Below are 27,442 nucleotides of genomic sequence, written 5' to 3' on the forward strand. Positions count from 1 at the left end.
TCTGTTTAGTCCTGCGTTACTTCATGGACTACCAGTGGCTGGTGGATTTTGTCTTGTACGCGACCTTGGTTTACACGTTCACGGAAGCCTACTATAGTCTGCTCAATATACAGGGAGAGGTGAACGTAGGCGTGCTGTGGTGCCTGCTCACATTGGCCTTTGGGCTGTATCCTTACTCCCCCCGCTGTGTACCTAAAAACCATTCACCAAACAAACTAACAACAGTGACTGGGAAGGGCACAGACTTATCAATTAGTGCCTGATGCCTAGCCCTGTCTCATTGGGTAACACTCTTGCCTGTGGGTCAGAAAGTCGTGGGTTCAAGTCCCCTTCCAGAGACTTGAGCACAAAAATCTCCCAATGCAGTACTGAGGGAGTGTTGCACTGTCGGAGGGGCAGTACTGAGGGAGTGCCGCACTGTCGGAGGGGCAGTACTGAGGGAGTGCCGCACTGTCGGAGGGGCAGTACTGAGGGAGTGCTGCACTGTCGGAGGGGCAGTACTGAGGGAGTGTTGCACTGTCGGAGGGGCAGTACTGAGGGAGTGCTGCACTGTCGGAGGGGCAGTACTGAGGGAGCGCCGCACTGTCGGAGGGGCAGTACTGAGGGAGCGCCGCACTGTCGGAGGGGCAGTACTGAGGGAGAGCTGCACTGTCGGAGGGCTGTCTTTCAGATTGGACGTTAAACCGAGGCCCCCATCTGCGCGCTCAGGTGGATGTAAAAGATCCCATTAAGAGCGGGGGACTTCACCCTGGTGCCCTGGGCCAATATTTATCCCTCAACCAACATAATTAAAAACAGATTATCAGGTCATTGTCACATTGCTATTTGTGGGAGCTTGCTGTGCGTGAATAGGCTGCCGCGTATCCTACATTACAATTCATTGACTGTAAAGTACTTTGGAGCACAAATGAAATGCACGTCTTTTTTTAGAACCATGGCGTTAAAGTAGGCTTGTTACCATTAAAAGTTATTGATGTTCAGGTGAAAAGATTGAGGATTTTATAGAGAAGATACCTTCAGTGTATCTCTGCTGTCCATAAAATTTATAGGCTTTTTAACATCGAGAAGGAAGAGAGACTGCCATAGCCCTCCCTTTCAGTCAGTTGAGCTGTTTTAATTTACTAGATAACCATTGACTCTGTGACAAGCTGTAAAAGTAGTTAATGGCATTGTCCCCTGCAGAGAGCTGACTGTGTAATGAATTGAATTGTTTACAGCCCTGCTAATCCTCCTCTTCAAGTAATCAGTGGGAATAAACAAACTGGCCAAGCTTTCAATGGCTGCTATTATAGAAAAAAGCAGTCAACAAGGACAGCCGACTGATCAGGTTCCTCTCCCCCACCCCACTCCTGCCCTACATTAGGGTGTCTGTGTATGTACAGCTTTTGGTCAGCCGTGGCTCAGTGGGTAGCACTCTCTCTCGCCTCTGAGTCAGAAGGTTGTGGGATCAAGTCCCACTCCAGCGACTTGAGCACAAAAATCCAGGCTGAACTCCCAGTGCAGTGCTGAGGGAGCGCCGCACTGTCGGAGGGGCCGCCTTTTGGATGAGACGTTAAACTGAGGCCCCATCTGCCCTCTCAGGTGGATGTAAAAGATCCCATGACACTATTTCAAAGAAGAGTAGGGGAGTTCTCCCCGGTGTTGTGGGCCAATATTTATCCCTCAATCAACATCACCCATCATCATCATAGGCGCTCCCTCGAAGCGAGGATGACTTGCTTCCACACCGAAAAGGGATGAGTTCCCAGGTGTTTCAATGAAGGACCTAATATCCCAGATCCCGAACTACATCCTGAAGGGTGGAAGATGCCTGTGGGTGGATTTTTTTAATGTGGGGTGACCGTTGCACACCAGCCACCACACGGACTTGACAGAGCGAGGTCTTGGTCCAGTGGCAAGGGTTAACCAGGACGACTGGAGACCTGCTCTGCTGCACAGACCCAGTGCGCACACATCGCAGTGTGGGCTGGGCCGTGCTGCCCCTGGGCCCTCGCCTCTCCTGGGTCCCGAACACATCGCTAAAGACAGATTATCAGGTCATTATCACATTGCTGTTTGTGAGATCACAAATTGGCTTCCTACATTACAACAATGACTACATTTCAAAATGTACTTCATTTGGCTGTCAAGTGTTTTGGGATGTCTGGTGGTTGTGAAAGGTGCAGGTCTTTCAGCAGTGACGGGTCACGCCGCACTCTCGCGCTCCACCGCTGTCTGGCCGCATCTGGCGTTGGGCGCCGAAAAGGGAAGCGTTCAGAATTTTACACGGGCAGTAATTTCTGGTGTGCTAGCCAGAAACCGCACCCCTGCTGTGTGAAGCTCCCTTTTTGTGTTTTGCAATCTGAAGATGGTGTCAAACAAAATTCTGACTGACTGACCCCATACTCAGTGCTCATAGTGCAGCTTGAAAGCTATTTTGATGCCCATTTTCCTCCCTGATCCCCCTCCTCTACCCCCACCCCCCTTCCCCCCCCCCCCCCCCCCCACCCCCAGCTGCAGGACATTGCTGGAGCCAAGATTCGATCCTATTGCGTTGCTCTTGCCTTCAAAGAGCTGGCACTGGTACGATGGGATGAACGGTCTCCTGAGCTGTATGATTCTAGTGGGAAAAAGCAATGGGCAGCTTCACCAGAATTATACCAGAAAGAAGAAAAGATTTACATTTCTATAGCGCCTTTCACGACCACCGGACATCTCAAAGCGCTTTACAGCCAATGAAGTACATTTGGAGTGTAGTCACTGTTGCAATGTGGGAAACGCAGGAGCAGTGCAGCATTTAACTGCAGTAGGGTCGGGGCTTGGGAGGTGCAGCAGAGCTGGTCTCCAGTCATCTTGGTCACTCCTCGCCACTGGACCAAGACCTCGCTCTGTCAAGCCCGTGTGGTGGCTGGTGTGCAACGCTCACCCCACGTTAAAAAATCCACCCACAGGCATCTTTTACCCTTTAAGATGTAACTCATTGTAACACCTGTGAGCCTATCTTATTTTTGTGTAAAGAGCATCATCCTCATTACGAGGGACTGCCTAGTAGTAGTGGGAATACCAGGGCTTAAAGGGTTAAATTATGAGGCCAGGTTGTATAAACTTGGATTGCATTCCCTCGAGTAGAGAAGGTGATCTAATCGAGGCGTTTAAAAGGGTAAAGAGATTCGATAGGGTAGAGGCAGAGAAACGATTTCTTCTGGTGAGGGAATCCGGAACAAAAGGGCATAACCTTAAAATGAGAGCTCGGCATTCAGGAAGGAAATCGGGAAGGATTTTTTCCCACACAGAGGGTAGTGGAAATCTGGAAAACTCCTCGCAAAAGATGCTGGGGGTCAATTTAAACTTTTAAGATGGAGATCGCTAGGTTTTTGTCGAGTGAAGGGTATCAAGGGATTTGGGGCCAAGGGGGTAGATGGAGTTGAGGTGCAGATCAGCCACGATCTGATGGAATGGTGGAACAGGCTCGAGGGGCCAAATGGCCTCCCCCTGTTCCCAATGTTTATGACCCACTATTGAACTAAGAAGCATGGACCCTGATCCACATCGGATATCCCTCCCAGTGCAGCATGTGTGCATCACAAAAGGACGCCATTCAGCCCATCATGCCTATGCCAGCTTTTTCCAAAGCTATCCAATTAGGCCCACTCCCCTGCCCTTTCCCCAAAGCCCTGAAAATTTATTTAAGTATTTAACCAATTCAATTTTTGAAAGTTATAAGAACATAAGAATTAGGAGCAGGAGTCGGCCATTCGGCCCCTCGAGCCTGCTCCGCCATTCACGGCTGATCTTCAACCTCAACTCCACTTTCCCGCCCGATCCCCATATTCCTTGATTCCTTTAGTTTCCAAAAATCTGTCGATCAACGACTGAGCCTCTGCAGCCCTCCGAGGTCGGGAATTCCAAACATTCACCACCCTCTGAGTGAGGAAATTCCTTCTCCTCTCAGTCCCACATGGCTGATGGTTCCCAACTTGGGGCCTTGGCCCTTGACAAAGGCGTTCGTGAGTAGCACAGATTTAAACTCTGCCACTGTGTCCCGCAAAACGGGCTGTGTTTTGAATCTTCTTGCTCACCTTGACACTATCCGAACAGTAAAGTTCTCTTCTCCTTGATGGCTCATTACTTCAAGACGGAAGAAGGGGGTGAGCGCTCCGTCTGCCTGGCCTTCGCTTTCCTCTTCGTCCTCATTGCTATGTTGATCCTGATTGTGCGGGAGGATTATCTGGAGTTTGGTCTTGAGCCAGGTGAGTATATTGGGAGTTTTTACTTGTATCCGTCAAGCTGTGGGGTGTAATTAGTCCACTTGGTCGGCACCACATCCACCACCTTCAAACACTCACTCCCTCCACCACCTTCAACACTCACTCCCTCCACCACCTTCAAACACTCACTCCCTCCACCACCAGCGCACCGTGGCTGCAGTGTGCACCATCTACAAGATGCACTGCAGCAACTCGCCAAGGCTTCTTCGGCAGCACCTCCCAAACCCGCGACCTCTACCACCTAGAAGGACAAGGGCAGCAGGCGCATGGGAACACCACCACCTCCACGTTCCCCTCCCAGTCACACACCATCCTGACTTGGAAATATATCGGCCGTTCCTTCATCGTCGCTGGGTCACAATCCTGGAACTCCCTCCCTAACAGCACTGTGGGAGCACCTTCACCACACGGACTGCAGCGGTTCAAGAAGGCGGCTCACCACCACCTTCTCAAGGGGCAATTAGGGATGAGCTAGTGACACCCACGACCCGAGGACTATTTATTTTTAAAGTACAGTAGTTTAGCAGTTATGGACGAGGGGTTGGTTAAAATCCAACCATGACTAGTCACAGAAATTAATAAATCTGGCACCAGAAAACTACCCACGAAAGCTGCCAGATTATCTTAACATTAATGTCCTTTGGGAAACGGAATCCAGTCTGAATGTTGCAATCAATTATTAAAGATGAAATAGCAGCGCATTTGGAAAGCAGTGACAGGATTGGTCAAAGTCATCATGGATTTATGAAAGGGAAATCATGCTTGACAAATCTTCTAGAATTTTTTGAGGATGTAACTAGTACAGTGGACAAGAGAGAACCAGTGTATTTGGACTTTCAAAAGGCTTTTGACAAGGTCCCACACAAGAGATTAGTGTGCAAAATTAAAGCACATGGTATTGGGGGTAATGTATTGACGTGGATAGAGAACTGGTTGGCAGACAGGAAGCAGAGAGTGGGGATAAACGGGTCCTTTTCAGAATGGCAGGCAGTGACTAGTGGGGTGTACGGCAAGGTTCAGTGCTGGGTCCCAAGCTATTTACAATATACATTAATGATTTAGATGAAGGAATTGAATGTAATATCTCCAAGTTTGCAGATGACACTAAGTTGGGTGACAGTGTGAGCTGTGAGGAGGATGCTAAGAGGCTGCAGGGTGACTTGGACAGGTTAGGTGAGTGGGCAAATGCATGGCTGATACAGTATAATGTGGATAAATGTGAGGTTATCCACTTTGGTGGTAAAAACAGGAAGGCAGAATATTATTTGAATGGTGACAGATTAGGAAAAGGGGAGGGGCGAGACCTGGGTGTCATGGTACATCAGTCATTGAAAGTTGGCATGTAGGTACAACAGGCGGTGAAGAAGGCAAATGGCATGTTGGCCTTCATAGCGAGAGGATTTGAGTATAGGAGCAGGGAGGTGTTACTGCAGTTGTACAGGGCCTTGGTGAGGCCTCATCTGGAAAATTGTGTACAGTTTTGGTCTCCTAATCTGAGGAAGGACGTTCTTGCTATTAAGGGAGTGCAGCGAAGGTTCACCAGACTGATTCCCGGGATGGCAGGACTGACATATGAGGAGAGACTGGATCGACTAGGCTTATATTCACTGGAATTTAGAAGAATGAGAGGGGATCTCATAGAAATATATAAAATTCTGATGGAATTGGCAGGAAGAATGTTCCCGATGTTGTGGAAGTCCAGAACAAGGGGCCACAGTCTTAAGAATAAGGGATAAGCCATTTAGGATCGAGATGAGGAGAAACTTCTTCACTCAGAGAATTATGAACCTGTGGAATTCTCTACCACAGAGAGTTGTTGAGGCCAGTTCGTTGGATATATTCAAAAGGGAGTTGGATGTAGTCCTTACGGCTAAAAGGATCAAGGGGTATGGAGAGAAAGCGGGAAAGGGGTACTGAGGTGAATGATCAGCCATGATCTTATTGAATGGTGGTGCAGGCTCGAAGGGCCGAATGGCCTACTCCTGCACCTATTTTCTATGTTTCTATGGCCTACAGGTGATGCCAGTCCCATACTAATATTGTCTTCTGAAGTGGCCACTCAGTTGCATAAGCAGTCGCTACGATGGGCAATAATTGAGGCCTTGCCACATCCGAAGAACAAAATAATTTGAAAAAAGCCAATTGCAGAATGAAGCTGTAGCTTTGCCTTGAGTGACACATGTTCCTTTCCTGGCAGCAGCAGTTCAACGGCGTCTAAGTCGCATTGATGCCATTTGCCAGCTTGTGTCTACCTTTGTGCTGAACATTTGTTTCCCCCAGAAACTGGGTGGCGACTGCCTTCCTGCTTACTGTCCCCAGGATGGAGGGAGTGCTGCACTGTCACAGGTGCCCACTTTCAGATCAGACGTTAAGCTGTGTGCTCTCGGGTGGCTGTAAATGATCCCACGGCACTATTTCGAAGAGGAACAAGGGAATTCTCCCCGGTGTCCTGGGGCCAATATTTATCTCTCAAACAACATCACTAAAACAGATGATCTGATCATTATCACATTGCTGTGTGTGGGAGCTTGCTGGTGCAAATTGGCTGCCGTGTTTCCTACAATTACAACAGTGACCGCACTTCAAAAGTACTTCATTGGCTGTAAAGTGCTTTGCGACGTCCTGAGACCGTGAAAGGTGCGATAGAAATGTGAAACTTTTTTTTGTTCTATGATTCCATTGACAGCAGTTATTCTCTAGTACTTGGCACAAGCCTAGACCGCCTGCGTCAGCAGGCTATGTCACCACGGGGAACATCAGATCCAGCCTAATTCTGCCCTCTTCCGAGCTCCCTATGCATGTTGGGGTCACTCGATGATGATGAGGAGCAGAAACTCTAGCTTTTTTTCCCCTTCCCTTTTGAACAATGGCACTGACGTCAATTGTATCACCATGTTGACTGAGAACATCAGGCCAGGCCCTTGGGCCTTCCAGGTCTGTACCAAATGAGGCCACTGGGGCACCAATACACTGACAGTAGAACTGGCCCTGCAAGCGGGTATCTCCAAACACTGATGGCCTCTTATCCCCTACGCAGGTTTTGCCAATTTGTATGAAAATGTGAAGGTCTTTCTCAAGCAACAAGGGGTGGTGGACATCTTGCCGTGAGTTCTGTTACTTTCATTTAATATCAAATTTTGCTGTTACAAATCTTTCCCTTGGAATTTCCCTTTCAGCCAGTGGCTCAGTGGGCAGCATTCGCGCCTCTGTGTCGTCAGGTTGTGGGTTCAAACCCCCCTCCATCCAATTTGTTTATGGTGACCTAACCATCTCAGACATGGGATGATGTGCGTTCCTTTCTGTTCCAGGTACTCCATCTCCAGACTAATCTTTAAGCTCTTATTAGTTGGATGTGCCTCCTTTATTGGAGCGTGTTTAACTTTCCCCGGCCTCCGGTTGGCGCAGACTCATTTAGATGCTCTCAAGATGACTGCGGACAATCCTCTGATGCAGTAAGTGAAGCAGGTGGGGCTGAATAATGGCGCTGCTGTGGGGAGGGGCTAATGGGAGTTCATAGGGTAGATGTTTGTTAACCAAAGGTATTAAGGGTTATAGGCAATGGCGGTTATATAGAGTTGGGTCGCAGATCAGCCATGATCTCATTGAATGATGGAACAGACTCGAGGGGCTAAATGGCCTCCTGTTCCTATGATGTTTTCACTTGTGGGGGAGACCAAAACTAGGGGCATAACCGCCAGTTTAGACTAGTTGGGCTAAATGGCTTGCTTCTGTGTTGTAGACTCTACATGTCATTCTATACAAGCTTTTGGTCATCTATCCTAACATCTCCTGAAGTGGCTCGGTGTCAAATTTTGTTTGTTAATCGCTCCTGTGACATGTCTTGGGATGCTATATAAAGGCGCTATATAAATGCAAGTTGTTAAAACCTAACTGTTTGTTTGACCAAGCCTCAAATACCTCTCTCTCTCTGTGGCTCGGCATTCATTCCCCCCCCTCACCTCCCCCCGCGATGCCTCTGAAGTGTCTTTGGGGCAGGGTTTTTATTGTGTTATGTTGTCGTCGTTGCCGTAAGATGGTCCTCACATGATCATTGTTTCCCAGGATCCTGTTGCATGCCAACTTTCTATCGCCCATCATCGTGTTGTTGCTGTGGTTGAAGCCAATCACCAGAGACTTTGTGATGAACACTCCGCTTGGAAAGGAGAAGATGCAGCTGTGAGTACCCAACGCTGCCCCTCCCCTTTAAAGTGGCTTTTGAGATTTTCTGTCTTCTGACAAATATCCACTGTTTCATGCAATAAAACAGTTCCCGCAGTCTGTCGGGGCAGGAGAAGGAATACGAAGGTAAAGTCAGCCGTGGTGTTGAACCTCGCCAGGCTGGTGTGCTGATGTGGGTGGTGAAGAGTTTTCAACTCTTGCTGGGTGTATTCCTGGAGGCTTACATAAGAACTTAAGAAATAGGAGCAGGAGTCGGCCATTCGGCCCCTCGAGCCTGCTCCGCCATTTAATAAGATCATGGCTGATCTGATCTTGGCCTCAACTCCACTTTCCTGCCCGCTCCCCATAACCCTTCACTCCCTTATCATTTATAAATCTGTCTATTTGCACCTTAAATATATTCAATGACCCAGCCTCCACAGCTCCCTGAGGTAGAGAATTCCAAAGTTTCACGACCCTCTGAGTGAGGAAATTCCTCCTCGTTTCTATTTTAAATCCGTTTCATCACATGACCTCCTGCCTCAAACTGCCCCTCCCCCCATACTCCTGCCATTGGTCCATCCTCCAGGCACACGGCCTTTCCACTCCAATTGGAAAGTGAATAGACTTTTTCTTGCCCGATGGGATTAATCCTTACTGTCCATCCCTGAGGGTTCACTAGATTGATTCCGAGGATGAAAGGGTTGCCCTATGAGGGGAGATTGAGTAGATTGGGTCTATACTCTCTGGGGTGTAGCAGAATGAGAGGTGCTCTCATTGAAACATATAAAATTCTTCCAGGACTTGACAGGGTAGATGCAGGGAGGATGTTTCCCCCGGGCTGGGGAGTCTAGAACCAGGGGTCACAGTCTCAGGATAAGGGCTCGGCCATTTAGGACTGAGATGAGGAGAAGCTTCTTCACTCAGAGGGTGGTGAATCTTTGGAATTCTCTGCCCCAGAGGCTCAGTCGTTGAGTATATGCAAGTCAGAGATAGATAGCATTTTGGACTCTAGGGCAATCAAAGGATATTGGTGTATGCTCACAGGTTTGTAGAACTGTTGCATTGTGAGTGATGTTTACAAGACTCTGTTAAACCCCAGCCAGTTGGGTCTCGTTCATTCACGATGAGGTATGCAGTTGTGAGCCTAGTGGATGAACTGGTAATGTGTAGTGTGATTGTTAAACCTTGCTATTAAGAACTAGTTGGTTTATTAACAATGTGTTGCTAGGAATTCTTAAGCAAAGAACCCATGAAGCAAATACATTACAATGGGGATCGGGCGGGAAAGTGGAGTTGAGGTCAAAGATCAGCCGGGATCTTATTGAATGGCGGGGCAGGCTCGAGGGGCCGAATGGCCGATTCCTGCTCCTAATTTTTGTTTTCCGCCCTCCCATATAATTAATGGAAAAAACACCATTAACAATGTTTTATTGCCCCGATGATTTTTCTCCCAAGGTTGCTTGCTGCAGTGTCCTGCAGATTAATCTTCGATTCCTGGAGACTCCAAGCCAATCCTGGAGGGTTGGAACATAGTGCGGGTGTCCAGTGTTGGAGCTCTGTCTCCAACCTGCCCTCCCTGTCTAGCAAGGCTCCTTGTTGGAAGAGGAGCCTCACTGAATGTCCCTGATGGTCCTCATCCTTTGTACCACTGCAATGACAAACCTTTAAGGACGATAATCTCAGGATAGAGTGAGGACTGCAGCAAGTCAGCCTCTTGCATTAAGCAGAAGGTGCACCATTGATGTATGTTGTACCATTGGAAATCCATTTGTGAAGATTTCCTCAGTCTGTTTTACATCTGTGATTTTGTTACCCATTACCCATAGCAACCAGACAATTCTTCCTCCCTCCCCCCCCAAAGCAATGGTACTTTTTGTTGAAATCTTACTTATAGGAACAGGAGGAGGCCATTCAGCCCCTCCAGCCTGTTCCGCCATTCAATTAGATTGTACCTTAACTCCACCTACCCGCCTCGGTTCCGTAACCCTTAATACCCTTGCCCAACACAAACCTATCAATCTCAGCTTTGAAATGTTCAATTGACGCCCCCCCCCCCCCCCATCCTAAACGGTTTTGTGGGGAGTTTAATTTCCACTAACCTCTATGTGAAGTGCTTCCTGGGCGGCCTAGCTCTAATAAGAACATAAGGAATAGGAGCAGGAGTCGGCCATACGGCCCCTCGAGTCTGCTCCGCCATTCAATGAGATCGTGGGCGAGCTACCTCAACACCACTTCCCTGCACTATCACATATCTTTTGATTCCCTTAATATTCAAAAATCTCTCGATCTCTGCCTTGAATATACTCAGAGACTGAGCCTCCACAGCCCTCTGGGGCAGAGAATCCCAAAGATTCACCACCCTCTGAGTGAAGAAATTCCTCCTCATCTCAGTCCTCAATGGCCGACCCCTGATCCTGAGACTGTGACCCCTGGTTCTAAATTTAAAATTTAAAACTTAAAACTTAAATTCCTTTTAAACTCCTCGCTTAGCTCACCCCTTAATCCCCCGAACTCGAGGGAACACAAGTAATTGTGGAATAATAATACAAAAGATCTGACGTTGGGCTTCTATTCTCGTCTGCTTGTGCAGGATGTCTGACCCAATGTTCGACACCGTGCGCCTGTGGATAATTGTCGGTATCTGCGTGCTGCGCCTGGCGATGACTCGCTACCACCTACAGGCGTACCTGAACCTGGCGGAAAAGTGGGTGGAGCTAATGAAGAAGGAGGCCGGCAACATCACCATAATCGAAATTCAGCGGAAGGTACATCGGGGGGGGGGGGGGGGAATTCTGGGAAGGAGGAGGAGTAATTTGTTCTGTACGCTAGGATACTAGATACACTTGGTGGGAAGACTGTATATATCTATGTTATGAGAAAGGTAAAATTCATATTCAATATACAGGAGATACCTTCTCATTGCCTTTTGGAGTCAGAATTTCTTCTAATTTTTATATAAAAATTAAAGAACATAAGAATTAGGAGCAGGAGTCGGCCATTCAATAAGATCATGGTCTGAACTCCACTTTCCTGCACTGTCCCCATATGCCTTGATTCCCTTAATATTCAAAAATCTTAGCAATCTCTGTCTTGAATATACTCAGACTGAGCCTCTGGGGTAGAGTTCCAAAGATTCACCACCCTCTGAGTGAAGACATTTCTCCTCATCTCAGTCCTAAATGGCCGACCGCTTATCCTGAGACTGTGACCCCTGGTTCTAGACTCCCCAGCCCGGGGGAAACATCCTCCCTGCATCCACCCTGTCAAGCCCTGTAAGAATTGTGAATGTTTCAATGAGATCACCTCTCATTCTTCTAAATTCTAGAGAATATCGGCCTAGCCTACTCAATCTCCGCCTGACCTCTTGGTGACTTGCTTAAGAACAATTAGACTTTACCTGATCCAGGAAGGCATGGCAATTACATATTGTTGCCTCAAAACAATGCATCAGGTCAGCCACACTTTAATACACATCTTCCATCTTCACACACTTCCTGTCATTACCTTAATTCCTGTTGTCACACTGTTTGCCAACTTTTTCCATTATTAGTTCCTTTGTCCACGCTCATAATGCGAGCTTCCTATGTAAACTGGTCACGCTGTAGTTAACACCTTCCCACCAGTGGTGGTGCTGTCAGACCTCAGTTCTCTGTCTCCTAGTTCCTCACACTGTACTTCCAAGAAACTCCTGTGTTTCTCTGCTTCCCATATTGCCATCAGTTTTGCTATTTCACTGTAAATGCAGCCAGGTCCAATAATCTTTCGTCCTCTAATCCTGCTTCACTTGAACACTACCGCCCATCTTGATTTCCCCTTGTGCAATGTCACTGTAAATCGACTAATGTTTACATATAATATCAGATACCCAAGGGTGAGCCTAATTCTTCTTGAGCAGATCCGTGGGTCACTAAGAGGTTAATTGGAAGATGTCTTCTATACATTGAATATACCCGGGAGTGAGTTACAGGCTGGAATCTATTCAAGGGGTTCGGGGGGTTTATATATAGAATAACAGATACCCGGGAGTGAGATACAGGCTGGTATCTAATCGAGGGGTTCGGGGGGGGGGTTATATATAGAATGACAGATACCCAGGAGTGAGTTACAGGCTGGAATCTAATCGAGGGGTTCGGGGGGGGGGGGTTTATACATAGAATGACAGATACCCAGGAGTGAGATGCAGGCTGGTATCTAATCGAGGGGTTTGGGGGGTTTATATATAGAATGACAGATACCCAGGAGTGAGTTACAGGCTGGAATCTAATCGAGGGGTTTGGGGGGTTTATATATAGAATGACAGATACCCAGGAGTGAGTTGCAGGCTGGAATCTAATAGAGGGGTTCGGGGGGGGGTTTATATATAGAATGACAGATACCCGGAGTGAGTTACAGGCTGGAATCTAATCGAGGGGTTCGGGGGGGGGGGGGGTTTATATATAGAATGACAGATACCCAGGAGTGAGTTACAGGCTGGAATCTAATCGAGGGGTTCGGGGGCTTTATATATAGAATAACAGATACCCGGGAGTGAGTTACAGGCTGGAATCTAATCGAGGGGTTCGGGGGGTTTATATATAGAATGACAGATACCCCGGTTGGAATTATGGGGTGATGATATTGTTATCAGACTGCTGTGGCTCTGCTCTCCGTGACTGACTGGATGTTTTTACCACTTTTGCAGATTTCGCGAGTGTTCTGCTATCTGTGTGTTGTCACTGTGCAGTACCTGGGCCCCATAATCCTTATCCTGCACGCCACTCTGCTGCTGAAAGTGTTGGGTGAGTAATGAATTTAATGACAAATATGTAATTTTAAAAAAACATCTCTTATTGGCCATTTATTATTTTACATTAGGAAAATAAATTAAACCTCTCGAGCCTATTCAGCCTTATGATTAGATAATGGCTGATCTGTACCTTAACTCCATCTACCCATCCTTGCTCCATATCGCTTACCCAACAAATATCTACCGATCTCGATCTTGGAAGTTTCAATTGACCCTCAGCCTTAAGATCTGTACCTTAACTCCATCTGCCCACCTCGGTTCTGTAACCCTTAATACCCTTGCCTAACAAGAACCTTACCAATCTCAGTTTGGACATTTTCAGATGACCCTCAGCCTCAACAGCTTTTTGGGGGAGAGAGTTCCCGATTCCCACGGCCCTTTGTGTGAAGAAGTGCTTCCTGACATCACCCTGAACGGCCTGGCTCTAATTTTAAGGTGATGCCCCTTGTTCTGGACTCCCCCAACAACCAGAGAAACAGTTTCTCTCGATCTACCCATCAACTCCTTTTAAACTCCTCAATTATTCATAGGTATTATAGAAGTTTACAGAACGGAAGGAGGCCATTCGACCCATCGTGTCCGCGCCGGTCGACAAAGAGCTACCCAGCCTAATCCCACTTTCCAGCTCTCGGTCCGTAGCCCTGTAGGTTACGGCACTTCAGGTGCACATCCAAGTACTTTTTAAATGTGGTGAGGGTTTCTGCCTCTACCACCCTTTCAGGCAGCGAGTTCCAGACCCCCACCACCCTCTGGGTGAAGAAATTTCCCCTCAAATCCCCTCTAAACCTCCCCCCAATTACTTTAAATCAATAACCCTGGTTGTTGACCCCTCTGCTAAGGGAAACAGGTCTTTCCTATCCACTCTATCCAGGACCCTCATAATTGTATACACCTCAATAAGATCTCCCCTCAGCCTCCTCTGTTCCAAAGAAAACAAACTCAGATATCCAATCTTTCCTCATAGCTAAAACTCTCCCGTCCAGGCAACATCCTCATAAATCTCCTCTGTCCCCTTGCCAGTGCAATGACATCTTTCCTGTAATGTGGTGACCAGAACTGCATGCAGTACTCTAGCTTGGCCTAACTTAAGCTCTTACTCTGTATTCCCTCGAGAATAGAGGATTAATAATGTGATGATAATACAAAGATTTGAATTTGGGCTTGGTGTGTGAAAAGATGCTCCTTGATGTCATGTCCGAACGACCTCTCTCTAATTTTAACCTGACGCCCCCTTGTTCTGGATCCCCCCACCATTTTACTCAGTCTTATTTTTCTCCGTGGCCGTACTCACTCGGGGGCGGGGGGACAAATCTCTGCTGCGAGAATGAACTACGCGGATCGGAAGGTCCAGCTTAGACCCATCTGCTGATAATAGTAGGTGCATTACATTGAGTCCTACAGGATTGGCAGGGTAGATGCTGAGAGGTTGTTTCCCTGGGCTGGAGCGTCTAGAATCAGGGGGTATAGTCTCAGGATAAGGGGTAGGCCATTTAATAGAGATGAGGAGGAATTTCTGTGAATCTTTGAATCTTTGTGCCCCAGAGGGCTGTCGATGCTGAGTCCCTGAATATATTCTAGGCTGAGATCGGTAGATTTTTGGAGTCCAGGGGAATCAAGGGATATGGGGATCGGGCGGGAAAGTGGAGTTGAGGTCTATGATCAGCCATGATCTTATTGAATGGCGGAGCAGGCTCGAGGGGCCGAATGGCCGGCTCCTACTCCTGTTTCTGATGTTCTTATACTTGGTGCGCAGGGGCCGAGCTTTTACATAGAATCTACACACGCCATTCGGCCCATTGGGTCCGTGCCGGGGTTTATGCTCCACATTAGCCCCTCCTCTCACCCCATCACCCTATCTATCCATTCCTTTCTCCCTCAGGTACCTGCAGAGCTGCCCCTGTGCACGCACCAGCGAGCGCCTTGTCTCCTCGATGGGCTCCTGTCCGGATGTCAGCCTGACTGACGGACTTGGCTTTTAATCAGGCGGGGAGGTACTCCGGAGCAGGCCACTGCTACTGGGATGCTGGTGAGGGGAGGGGGGTAAAGGAGGGGAGGGTCTGATGAGGGGGGGGCGAGGGTCAGGGGTCAGCTCTCCTGCCCCCCCCCCTCCCCCGTCTGGAGTGCAGTAAAGACATCTGCCTTCTTTCCGAAGCTAATCTCGCCTCCTTTCAGCTGCCGGGTTTCCCGAGGCCTGGGAAACTCGACCGGCCTGGGTTAAACCTGAGGCTTGCCAGCCTCATTAAAATATTTAAATTGCCATCCCACTTCCTGGAGGAGACTGGTGTGGAGAATTAACACCGGTGTGGACCAGTGGGGCTGAATGGCCTGTGCTGTACAGTCTCAGTAAACGCCAGGCCCCTGTGCAGCAAGTATGACTCAGTGCGATGCACCTCCTGTTAAAACCCAGAGGGGGTCGTCAAGCTTGAGATTTTTAAACGTTTAACACCTGACCCAACCCATCCGTTTGTGGGGGTTAAAATTCACCTCGAAGTAACTCATCTTATTTTTTTTTTTCAGGTGACTACTCCTGGGGCTTTTACCCAGAGACCCCCGGAGTTTCGCCCGCTGTGGATATCAGTCCAGTGCCCTCCGGCCCTCCCCCCACCGCCGAGGAAGAGGAGGATTACCGAGCGGCCGTCTCTCACATCACAGCGGCCCTCAGTACCCTCCGCAACGTTTTCACACCCCTCTTTTATCGGGGCCTCTTCTCCTTCCTGACTTGGTGGCTGGCAGCCTGTCAGGTGGTGACTAGCCTATTTGGCCTTTACTTCCATCAGTACCTAATGGCCTCGTAAATCAGAGGAGGGGGTGGAGTGGGGGCGGGAACCAAGCACCCTGGGGGGAGTGTCTTCTCTCCCGTCATGTTGGAGAGTGAACGGACGATTATGGGTTACGAGAGAATTTTGTTTTCAAATCACTTTTTTTAAACCCCTCCCTAAATTTCTCCACCGTTTGTGTTCCAAAGGTGCTGACTCTTTCAGACGAATAGTTCCGTAGGTGGCTGGCTCTTCTATAACCTCACACCGTGACTGTGTGCGCTCGGGGAGCGGGTATGAACCAGCCAGGCTTCGCTGCTCCTGATCGCTATCCAGTGACGCCCCGTCAGCACAGGATCGAGCTCGGCTGTGATGCCTCCACAGTCAAACAGCCTGCCAAATGCTTGCTGTCCTGACGCCCGGGGCAGGCTACTAGAAGGCCTTAAGTGCCTTGGGCTGGAGGAGATAGTAGAGAGTTGCCATCGTTTGTTCCTGAATCATTGTGGCTTTACTATCCCGTGTCCGTGGCAACAGGGCAGTCTTTTATTTAACGTCAATTAATGGCCTTAGTTGCTATTAATCAGAAGCCTTGCCTTCTGCACCCACCCCCCTCCTCCCACCACTTATCTCACGCGTTGGGGGCGCGATGCCCAGATTTTGCGTATACAGTGTTACCATCATCATCGGTGGTCCCTCGAACGAGGATGACACTTCCACGAGTTCACAGGTGTTTCAATGAAGGACCCAATGTTCCAGTCCTGAACTCCAGTTGAAGGGTGGAAGATGCCTGTGCGTGGATTTTTTTAACGTGGGGTGACTGTTGCACACACGGGCTTGACGGAGCGAGGCCTTGGTCCAGGGGCAAGGGTTAACCAGGACGACTGGAGACCTGCTCCGCTGCACGGACCCAGTGCGCTCACATATCGCAGTGTGGGCTGGGCCTGTGCTGCCCCTGGGCCCTCGCCTTTCCTGGGCCCCGAACTCTCGCCTGTCCTGGGCCCCGAACTCTCGCCTGTCCTGGGCCCCGTACCCTCATCTGCTGCACCTCCGCCTCAATCACTCACCACACCTCCACTGTGCCAAGGCCCCTCCAATACTTCTGCCCACACACCAAATGGCAACCTGGGCCCTGATGACCACCCAGTCACCCACCTCGAAGCTGTCGCACACTAGGAGCAGCTCGCGCTGGTATACTCCAGCTCTCTCTACATAGCCCCGACCCCCGGAGGTGTTCTCGCAGGTCGGGGTGGCCCATGGTGGTATAGGGCCCACTTTATAAAGAGAGCTGGGCAGTGTTGCCACAGAGGCAGTGAAGGACTAATATATTTAAACACTCACTCCCTTTATATAAAATAAAAACACAGGCTGCAACCCTTGGCGGTGGTGAGGGTGCAGCTCAGACTGGAGTTCATGGGGCAACCGAAATCTTCCGGGTCTCCAAACCAATTAGCATGTGTCTATAATCCAAGTTAGGGGAGTGTCCCGAGGTCTTTCACCCCATCCCACCCTTTCCTCCACATCTTTGGGAAACACCTTTTGGGGGCACTGGATGGGAAGGGGGCGCGGCGAGAGATTCCAACCCGGGTGCACACATTACGCCAAACCCACGGCAGGCAAGCGGCGAGCGTGTGAGCATGGAGCTGTGGGGGGACTGCGTGTTGCATCCATTTAAAACAAAGACTTGCATTTCTATAGTGCCTTTCACAAAGCACTTCCACTGTTATGTAGAAAACGCGGCCACCAATTTGCGCACAGCAAGCTCCCACACACAGCAATGTGATAATGACCAGATAATCTGCTTTTGTGATGTTGGTTGAGGGATAAATATTGGCCCCAGGACACCGGGGAGAACTCCCCTGCTCTTCGAAATTGTGCCATTGGGTTCTTGAACGTCCGCCTGAGAGAGCAGACGGGGCCTCGGTTTAGCGTCTCATCCGAAAGATGGAACCTCCGACAGTGCAACGCTCCCTCAGTACTGCCCCTCTGACAGTGCGGCACTCCCTCAGTACCGCCCCTCCGACAGTGCGGCACTCCCTCAGTACTGACCCTCCGACAGTGCGGCACTCCCTCAGTACCGCCCCTCCGACAGTGCGGCACTCCCTCAGTACTGACCCTCCGACAGTGCGGCACTCCCTCAGTACTGACCCTCCGACAGTGCGGCACTCCCTCAGTACTGACCCTCCGACAGTGCGGCACTCCCTCAGTACTGACCCTCCGACAGTGCGGCACTCCCTCAGTACTGACCCTCCGACAGTGCGGCACTCCCTCAGTACTGACCCTCCGACAGTGCGGCACTCCCTCAGTACTGACCCTCCGACAGTGCGGCACTCCCTCAGTACTGACCCTCCGACAGTGCGGCACTTCCTCAGTACTGACCCTCCGACAGTGCGGCACTCCCTCAGTACAGCTCCTCCGACAGTGCGGCACTCCCTCAGTACCGCCCCTCCGACAGTGCGGCACTCCCTCAGTACTGCACTGGGAGTGTCAGCCTGGATCTTGTGCTCAAGTCTCTGGAGTTGGACTTGAACCCACAACTTCTGAGTCGGAGTGTTCCGAGTACAGGGAGTTCCGAAGATGAGGAGCAGCTCTCTCTGTGGCACAGGGGCGGGCGTGTGAGTGATGTTTGTTGGAGGGGGCAGGAGTGGTGAGGAGGATGGGTCTAAACTGTATAACGAGGAACCGCCTACAGAAGTCCCATCTTCCTGGTGACAGCCTTCACAACGCGAGCAAGATGTTGATCATGTGACTGATTTTAAAATGTTTTTTAAAAACTGCCCTTGTGCCTGCGTGTGTGTAGTTGGTGTATTAGGAAGAATTGAATTGCTATCCTACTTACGGTACAAAAGCAATTATTTCATGAATGTGTTTATATAAACTGTTAGAGAAAATGGTCTCTTGCTGAACATTAATGTATAACTTGTAACCGGCTACACTAATTGTTTTTTTTTGCTCACCATGGTGAGAGATGTTAATGCTGAGAGTTGGAACACTGTCCCATTTCAGGAACCCAGTGTCCGCATCAAACACTCCCAGGGCAGCTACAGGGGGTTAGTTACAGAGTAAAGCTCCCTCTACACTGTCCCATCAAACACTCCCAGGGCAGATACAGCACGGGGTTAGATACAGAGTAAAGCTCCCTCTACACTGTCCCATCAAACACTCCCAGGGCAGGTACAGCACGGGTTAGATACAGAGTAAAGCTCCCTCTACACTGCCCCATCAAACACTCCCAGGGCAGGTACAGGGGGTTAGATACAGAGTAAAGCTCCCTCTACACTGTCCCATCAAACACTCCCAGGGCAGGTACAGCACGGGTTAGATACAGAGTAAAGCTCCCTCCACACTGTCCCATCAAACACTCCCAGGGCAGGTACAGCACGGGTTAGATACAGAGTAAAGCTCCCTCTACACTGCCCCATCAAACACTCCCAGGGCAGGTACAGGGGGTTAGATACAGAGTAAAGCTCCCTCTACACTGTCCCATCAAACACTCCCAGGGCAGGTACAGCACAGGTTAGATACAGAGTAAAGCTCCCTCCACACTGTCCCATCAAACACTCCCAGGGCAGGTACAGCACGGGTTAGATACAGAGTAAAGCTCCCTCCACACTGTCCCATCAAACACTCCCAGGGCAGGTACAGGGGGTTAGATACAGAGTAAAGCTCCCTCTACACTGTCCCATCAAACACTCCCAGGGCAGGTACAGCACGGGTTGCACTGCCCCAGCAATGTACCTGAACCAGGATCTGGATTGAGCCGACCCAAACTCATTTCCCATCGGAACCTTGCAGACAGAAGGGAGCTGATCCTCTCAGACCCGGATGGAGTTGAACCCGTATAACCCCCGCTGTACCAGCCAAGTTTATTTTGTTGAAGGTTAAAATGAAATGGTGACCATAAGTGTTCATTTTCTGATGGGGTTTGGAACAAAAGACTTAATCTTGTGGGACCGAGTGAATCCAATGTTTCAGCATGGTGGGGAGGGGGGAGACCCTGGGTCACAGGCACCCTGCCCCGCTGTGTGCTGTACATACTGAACCCTGCTGGGGTACTGGTACACCTGGGTGCTCAGTCAGCATGCTCACGTGAGCGCAGCCAGAGTGCCGGCACGCTCTTCCACTGCAGGAGGCTTCACAACCAATTCCGAACCCTCCCCCTTGACCAGTGTCGCCCCACACACACACACACACGTGCGCACTCGGGGTGGGGGGGCATTATTGTATCAGGACAGGTGCCCTGGCTGTTTTTTTTGTCTTGTTATTTGCCTCACTCCCTGCCCCAGGGCTGCTGAGACCAATCTCAACAACAATGACAACCTGTATTTATATAGCGCCTTTAACGTAGTGAAACGTCCCAAGATGCTTCCCAGGAGTATTGTGAGACAAAATTTGACACCAAGCCACATAAGAAGAAATTAGGGCAGGTGACCAAAAGCTTGATCAAAGAGGTAGGCTTTAAGGAGTGTCTTGAAGGAGGAAAGATATGTGGAGAGGTTTAGGGAGGGAGTTCCAGAACTTGTGGCCCAGGCAACAGAAGGCACGTTGCTGCTGGTTGAGCGATTATAATCAGGGATGCTCAAGATGGTAGAATTGGAGGAGTGCAGACATGGTGAGAGGGGTTGTGGGGCTGAAGGAGATTAGAGAGATGGGGAGGGGGTGAGACTACGGAGGGATTTGAAAACAACCACTGCTGCCAGCTCATCAGACCAGGGATTGACGGTGAGGCTTTCATGGTTCAATAGCAATGCATTTACCCATTGAGCCAGCAGGGGGAGATGGCGCTCTATTCTCCCTGTCTGCTCCCCGCTCCCTTTTCTCTCCCTCCCCTGCTTCTCCCCTCTCTTTCCCCACCTCCCCTCTTTTTCTCCCCTTCTGTCTCTTCCGTTTCCCCCGCTCTCCCTTCTCTCTGCCTCACCCTCCCATCCCTCCCTAATTGAAATGCAGTCCTGAGCAATTGTCCTAATTGTAAAACACACGCCTCTCACATCCCCCTTTTTTTATTGTGGCTAACTGTAAATTGCTTTCAGTGTGGACCCAGTAAACCATCTGATCTAAGTTCCTCTGAGACACATTTTTTTGTGTCTCCCAGCCTGTGTGCAAAAGACTCTGACTCCAGCCTGTAATTTGTGTCTGGTGCACATGCTGCTTTAGGGATACAGGCCCCAGGAGACTCCCAATTCACTGATCTGTCTGATTTCCACTCAAATGACTTAATTATAAAGCTGCACGTGTTAAAGGACCAGTCCATCCCAAGCAGATGTGAATTAAATATATGAAACCCTCCTGTTAGCAGTTTCCTGAAGCCAGATTTGATCGTCAATTCCTTTACGACATTAAACATCGTGCTGCTGTGTGGTGAGTTAGCTGATTTGAGTAGGAATGGACACCAGGAGTGTCACATTCGACACTACGAGATTGAGAGGGGAACAAAAATCAACCGGTTCCTACTTCTGATCGCCATCTGGTGTCTACTATTGGAAAGTTGTGGTGTGTGTGCAGCAGGTCTGGCCAGACAGGATCGGGCTTCTGTGCAATGCACATAGTCTGCTGCTGCTCCTTGGCTAGGCTCACACATAGAGGGCTGGATTTCGGGGCGTTAATGGGGGTGGGTCGGTCCTGATACCGCCAGGAAAATGTTTGCACCTCAGTCAGCAAAATTGGGCAGCTGGGCCCTGAGTGTGGGGTGGAGTGTTAAGGGAGGAGACTTTCTCATAGGGCGCTGGGCCGGCTGAGCGTGCGAAAATCCCGAGCTAACAGGAGGCCAAGGGAGAAAAAACATTTCCAAAAAATAACTCGCGCCACCACAACATAAATTTAAAAAAACCCAATCACGCTTGCCTGAGATCGGTATTGCCTCGCTGCAGGTCGAACCGCCCGCTTTCACAGGCGGCCCCAGCAGGGGCACTCTACGGGTCGGGCGGAGTGTCGCAACCAGGGGCTTTGCCGACTGGCTTGCCTCTTCCAGGCGGTAATACTCGGCGCCCGTCAAAACCGGCCCCAAAAACCTCGGCTGGAAGTTGGCTGCCCGCCCAGGAGAACGCATTGCCGCTCCTCTGGGGAAAAATAGAGACAGGATCGGAAAATCCAGCCACGTGGACAATGTTATATCAAACTGGGCCTGCGGAGCTGTATTCTAAAGTAGCTGGTGTGGGGAGGATCATTTTAATTTTTAGATAAATTATATAGAACAAAACCTGACTGCGATTAAGCAGGAGTTGAATCATGTACCGTATGGAGAGGCATTTCAGTATGTGGCATTGCAGAGACAAATTAAAAAGTATATTTTAAAATCATCTGTGATCTCATGTCCTATTCTTCAGTGCAAACATTTCACAGGTGAGGAAATATCTTGCATTTCTGTAGCGCCTTTCACGCGTCCCAAACACTTTACAGCCAATGAGTACTTTTGAAGTGTAGTCATTGTAATGTAGGAAATGCCAATTTGTGCACAGCAAGCTCCCACAAGCAGCAATGTGATAAATGACCAGATAATCTTTTTTAGTGATGATGTTTGAGGGATAAATATTGGCCCAGGACACGGGGGGGATAACTCCTCCTACTCTCCTTCAAAATAGTGCCATGGGATCGTTCACATCACCCGAGGGAGCAGATGGAGCTGCAGTTTAACGTCTGATCTGAAAGGCGGCATCTCTGGCAGTGCAGCACTCCCTCCATCCTGCACTGGGCGCTATGTCACACACGTTAGCTGCTCTTTGAAACTATCCGAGAGGAAGGAAAACACAGGCCAGCATTTGGATAGAGTCCATTCATCCACCTTGAACAGCCTTACCACCAAATACCTGACCCAGCAACACTGCCTGTGTGACCCCCTCATCTAAAGGATCAAGTGTGTGGGAGAGGGAACCATGGAGATTGCATATACCTGGTGTTTGGTTCCTGCACTTTCTGCTTTTTATTTAACCATTTTATTTCATGTAATTTATAAATATTTCATCAATTAGGATTCACGGACTCTTAAAGTGTATTCTTAGTGATGGGATGTTTTTTAAATTAATTTTCTGTGATCATACGACTGACGTGGGTCCTGTCCCTCCACATCCTCGCCCCTCCCTATCTGCAATCTCCAGCCCTACAACCCTCCAAGATCTCTGCACTACTGGAATTCTGAATCCTTGCGCATCTCTGATTTTCATCGCTCCACCATTGGCAGCCGTGCCTTCAGCTGTCAAGGTCCTAAGCTCTGGGATTCTCTCCCTAAACCTCTCCGCCTCTCTCCTTCAATATGCTCCTTAAAACCTACCTCTTTGACCAAGCTTTTGTTCATCTGCCCTAATATCTCCCTGTGTCAGCTAGTGGCTCAGTGGGCAGCACTCTGAGGGAGCGCTGCACTGTCGGAGGTGCTATCTTTCAGATGTGATTTTAAACTGGCGTCCTGTCTTTGTGGTTCGGTGTCAAATTTTGTTTGACAAATGCTCTTGTGAACTGCCTTGGAATGTTTCACAAGGTTAAAGGCGTTATATAAATGCATGCTGTTGTTGTAGAGGGCAGTGTGGTTGGCTGTGAGGCTATAACACAATGGAGCCAATCCCACAGCCATGCTCTAAACCTGGGAGCCACACCTCTCGGTTAGTGGGTGTCTCTCCGACCAACATTGAAGTTTCCACTTAGTAGCAAGATTGTAAACTCTTTATAAACAGGTTTATGATTTTGCTACATCTATTTTGGAGATGATCCACAACTTCTCACTGTATCCAATCACTTCTTCCAATAGTTTGTACACAGGCAATGCCTCGTCGAACTGAGCCCAATGTTTTCATTTTAAATCTGAGATTGATAAGCTTTCTATTCAACGATATTAAGGGATCTGGGCCAAAGGTATATGGAGTTAGGTCGCATCGCAGATCAGCCACGATCTCATTGAATGGGGCAACAGGCTCGAGGAGCTCAATGGCCTCCTCCTGTTCCTAGGTTCCAAATCAGGCCAAAGGGTCCGGGGTTATGTTTTCCAGTTGATGCGGGGTTTGGTGATCGGAGTCGGATGGGCAATTAAGGGGGCATTAGGTGGAATTTGTCCCTTCAATCCCAATTCCCTGGCCTCAGTTGGCAGCACAGTGGGTGCAAGTTGGGAAATTGAACTTGGGAACTGACCACATGAAAGACTGATGGATTCTTCTTAAAAATCCCACAGGCTTCACCAATACCCTTCAGGGAAGGAGACTAGCCTCCCTTACCTGGTGCATACGTGACTCCAGTCCCACACGATGGCTCTTAATGACTGGAGGCTTAGTCTTTGAGTATAGTCAAGGCAGAGATCGATAGATTTTTGGATATTAAGGGAATCAAGTGATATGGAGATAGTGCAGGAAAGTGGAGTTGAGGCAGAAGATCAGTCATGATCTTATTGAATGGCGGAGCAGGCTCGAGGGGCCGAATGGCCTACTCCTGCTCCTATTTCTTATGTTCTTAATACCCTTAGAGCAGTGCTCCTCAAACTGACGTCTGCGAGCCCCTGTGGGTCCGTAGAGACTTTCCAACGGGGTCTGCAAAATAATGTGCGCAGCGAGCAGGGCCAGCCTGTCAGGGGTGAGGTGGTACGGGGGCAGGAGATGGGGCAGGGGAAGGAGGCAGGATGGGGGCGGGGCAGGGGGCGCGCCGAGGCTCAGCGAATGAATGGCGTCTGGAAGCGAGCTTGGTGCGGGAGCGGAGTGTGGCCCCCACACGGACAGCACAAAGTGCAGCACCAGGAGACGAGTGAGCATAGCGGAATGCTGAGAGCTGCACGAAGATCACCAGGTCGACCCGTGGCTGGTGGTGGGCACCAAATAGTTGATCAGTGATAGTGTGGCACACCCATCTCACTGAAGTCGATCAGTAAATGCCTGTTTTCGTAAAACAACAGCAACAAACTGTATTTATATAGCGCCTTTAACGTAGTGAAACGTCCCAAGGTGCTTCACAGGAACGTTCTGCGATTAGAAATTTGACACCGAGCCGCATAAATAAAAATTAGGGCAGGTGACAAAAAGCTCGGTCAGAGGTCGGTTTTAAGGAGAGTCGGAGAGATTTAGGCAATAAAAGCATTATTAAAACACTCTTTACATGCAGCACTTTCATATTATGAGTATTCTATAAGTAACATTCACACCACACAAGTGCCAGGCAATGACCATCTCCAACAAGCGAGAGTCTAACCACCTCCCCTTGACATTGAACGGCATTACCATCACCGAATCCCCCACCATCAACATCCTGGGGGTCACCATTGACCAGAAACCTAACCAGACCAGCCACATAAATACTGTGGCCACAAGAGCAGGTCAGAGGCTGGGTATTCTGCGGCGAGTGTCTCGCACAGAAACATAGAAACATAGAAAATAGGTGCAGGAGTAGGCCATTCGGCCCTTTGAGCCTGCACCGCCATTCAATATGATCATGGCTGAGCATTCCCTCAGTACCCCTTTCCTGCTTTCTCTCCATACCCCTTGATCCCTTTAGCCGTAAGGGTCATATCTAACTCCCTCTTGAATATATCCAATGAACTGGCCCCAACAACTCTCTGCGGTAGGGAATTCCACAGGTTAACAACTCTCTGAGTGAAGAAGTTTCTCCTCATCTCAGTCCTAAATGGCTTACCCCTTATCCTTAGACGATGACCCCTGGTTCTGGACTTCCCCAACATCGGGAACATTCTTCCAGCATCTAACCTGTCCAGTCCCGTCAGAATTTTATTTGTTTCTATGAGATCCCCTCTCATCCTTCTAAACTCCAGTGAATACAGGCCCAGTCGATCCAGTCTCTCCTCATATGTCAGTCCTGCCATCCCAGGAATCAGTCTGGTGAACTTTCGCTGCACTCCCTCAATAGGAAGAACGTCCTTCCTCAGATTAGGAGACCAAACTGAACACAATATTCCAGCTGTGGCCTCACCAAGGCCCTGTACAACTGCAGTAAGACCTCCCTGCTCCTATACTCAAATCCCCGAGCTATGAAGGCCAACTTACCATTTGCCTTCTTCACCACCTGCTGTACCTGCATGCCAACTTTCAATGACTGATGTACCATGACACCCAGGTCTCGTTGCACCTCCCCTTTTCCTAATCTGCCGCCATTCAGATAATATTCTGCCTTCCTGTTTTTGCCACCAAAGTGGATAACCTCACATTTATCCACATTATACTGCATCTGCCATGCATTTGCCCACTCACCTAACCTGTCCAAGTCACCCTGTAGCCTCTTAGCATCCTCCTCACAGCTCACACCGCCACCCAGTTTAGTGTCATCTGCAAACTTGGAGATATTACACTCAATTCCTTCATCTAAATCATTAATGTATATTGTAAATAGCTGGGGTCCCAGCACTGAGCCCTGCGGTACCCCACTAGTCACTGCCTGCCATTCTGAAAAGGACCCGTTTATCCCGACTCTCTGCTTCCTGTCTGCCAACCAGTTCTCTATCCACATCAGTACATTACCCCCAATACCATGTGCTTTAATTTTGCACACCAATCTCTTGTGTGGGACCTTGTCAAAAGCCTTTTGAAAGTCCAAATACACCACATCCACTGGTTCTCCCTTGTCCACTCTACCAGTTACATCCTCAAAAAATTCCAGAAGATTTGTCAAGCATGATTTCCCTTTCTTAAATCCATGCTGACTTAGACCGATTCTGTCACTGCTTTCCAAATGTGCTGCTATTTCATCTTTAGTAATTGATTCCAACATTTTCCCCACTACTGATGTCAGGCTAACCGGTCTATAATTACCCGTTTTCTCTCTCCCTTCTTTTTTAAAAAGTGGTGTTACATTAGCTACCCTCCAGTCCATAGGAACCGATCCAGAGTCGATAGACTGTTGGAAAATGACCACCAATGCATCCACTATTTCTAAGACTACTTCCTTAAGTACTCTGGGATGCAGGCTATCAGGCCCTGGGGATTTATCAGCCTTTAATCCCATCAATTTCCCTAACACAATTTCCCAACTAATAAGGATTTCCTTCAGTTCCTCCTTCTCACGAGACCCTCGGTTCCCTAGTACTTCCGGAAGGTTATTTGTGTCTTCCTTCGTGAAGACAGAACAAAGTATTTGTTCAACTGGTCTGCCATTTCTTTGCTCCCCATTATAAATTCACCCGAATCTGACTGCAAGGGACCTACCTCCTGACTCCCCAAAGCCTATCCATCGACAAGGCACAAGTCAGGAGTGTGATGGAATACTCTCCACTTGCCTGGATGAGTTGCAGCTCCAACAACACTCAAAAAGCTCGGCACCATCTAGGACAAAGCAGCCGCTTGATCGGCACCCCACCTTCAACACTCACTCCCTCCACCATCTTCAACACTCACTCCCTCCACCACCTTCAACACTCACTCCCTCCACCACCGGCGCCCCCTGGCTGCAGTGTGTACCATCTACAAGATGCACTGCAGCAACTCGCCAAGGCTTCTTCGGCAGCACCTCCCAAACCCGCGACCTCTACCCCCTAGAAGGACAAGGGCAGCAGGCGCATGGGAACACCACCACCTCCACGT

The 27,442-nt window shown here is 49.2% G+C and overlaps 1 protein-coding gene across 2 annotated transcripts in view; it reads left to right on the top strand.

Annotated features, from left to right (window-relative positions):
* tmem161a (transmembrane protein 161A) overlaps positions 1-22,241 on the top strand; it is a 40,620-nt gene extending 18,379 nt beyond the window's left edge. Inside the window, exons 5-12 of one of the 2 annotated variants that reach the window (XM_070859542.1) lie at positions 10-166; positions 4,078-4,229; positions 7,285-7,351; positions 7,556-7,699; positions 8,310-8,423; positions 10,999-11,173; positions 13,090-13,186; positions 15,712-22,241. In XM_070859542.1, coding sequence (XP_070715643.1) covers positions 10-166; positions 4,078-4,229; positions 7,285-7,351; positions 7,556-7,699; positions 8,310-8,423; positions 10,999-11,173; positions 13,090-13,186; positions 15,712-15,989 — 1,184 coding nt within the window. In that variant the 3' untranslated portion in view covers positions 15,990-22,241. The remainder of the gene's footprint in view (positions 1-9; positions 167-4,077; positions 4,230-7,284; positions 7,352-7,555; positions 7,700-8,309; positions 8,424-10,998; positions 11,174-13,089; positions 13,187-15,711) is intronic. The other variant, XM_070859543.1, reaches the window with a different exon arrangement.
* Positions 22,242-27,442: the final 5,201 nt, after the last annotated feature.

Source organism: Pristiophorus japonicus, chromosome 18 (genome assembly GCF_044704955.1).
Source record: "Pristiophorus japonicus isolate sPriJap1 chromosome 18, sPriJap1.hap1, whole genome shotgun sequence".
NCBI lineage: Eukaryota > Metazoa > Chordata > Chondrichthyes > Pristiophoridae > Pristiophorus > Pristiophorus japonicus.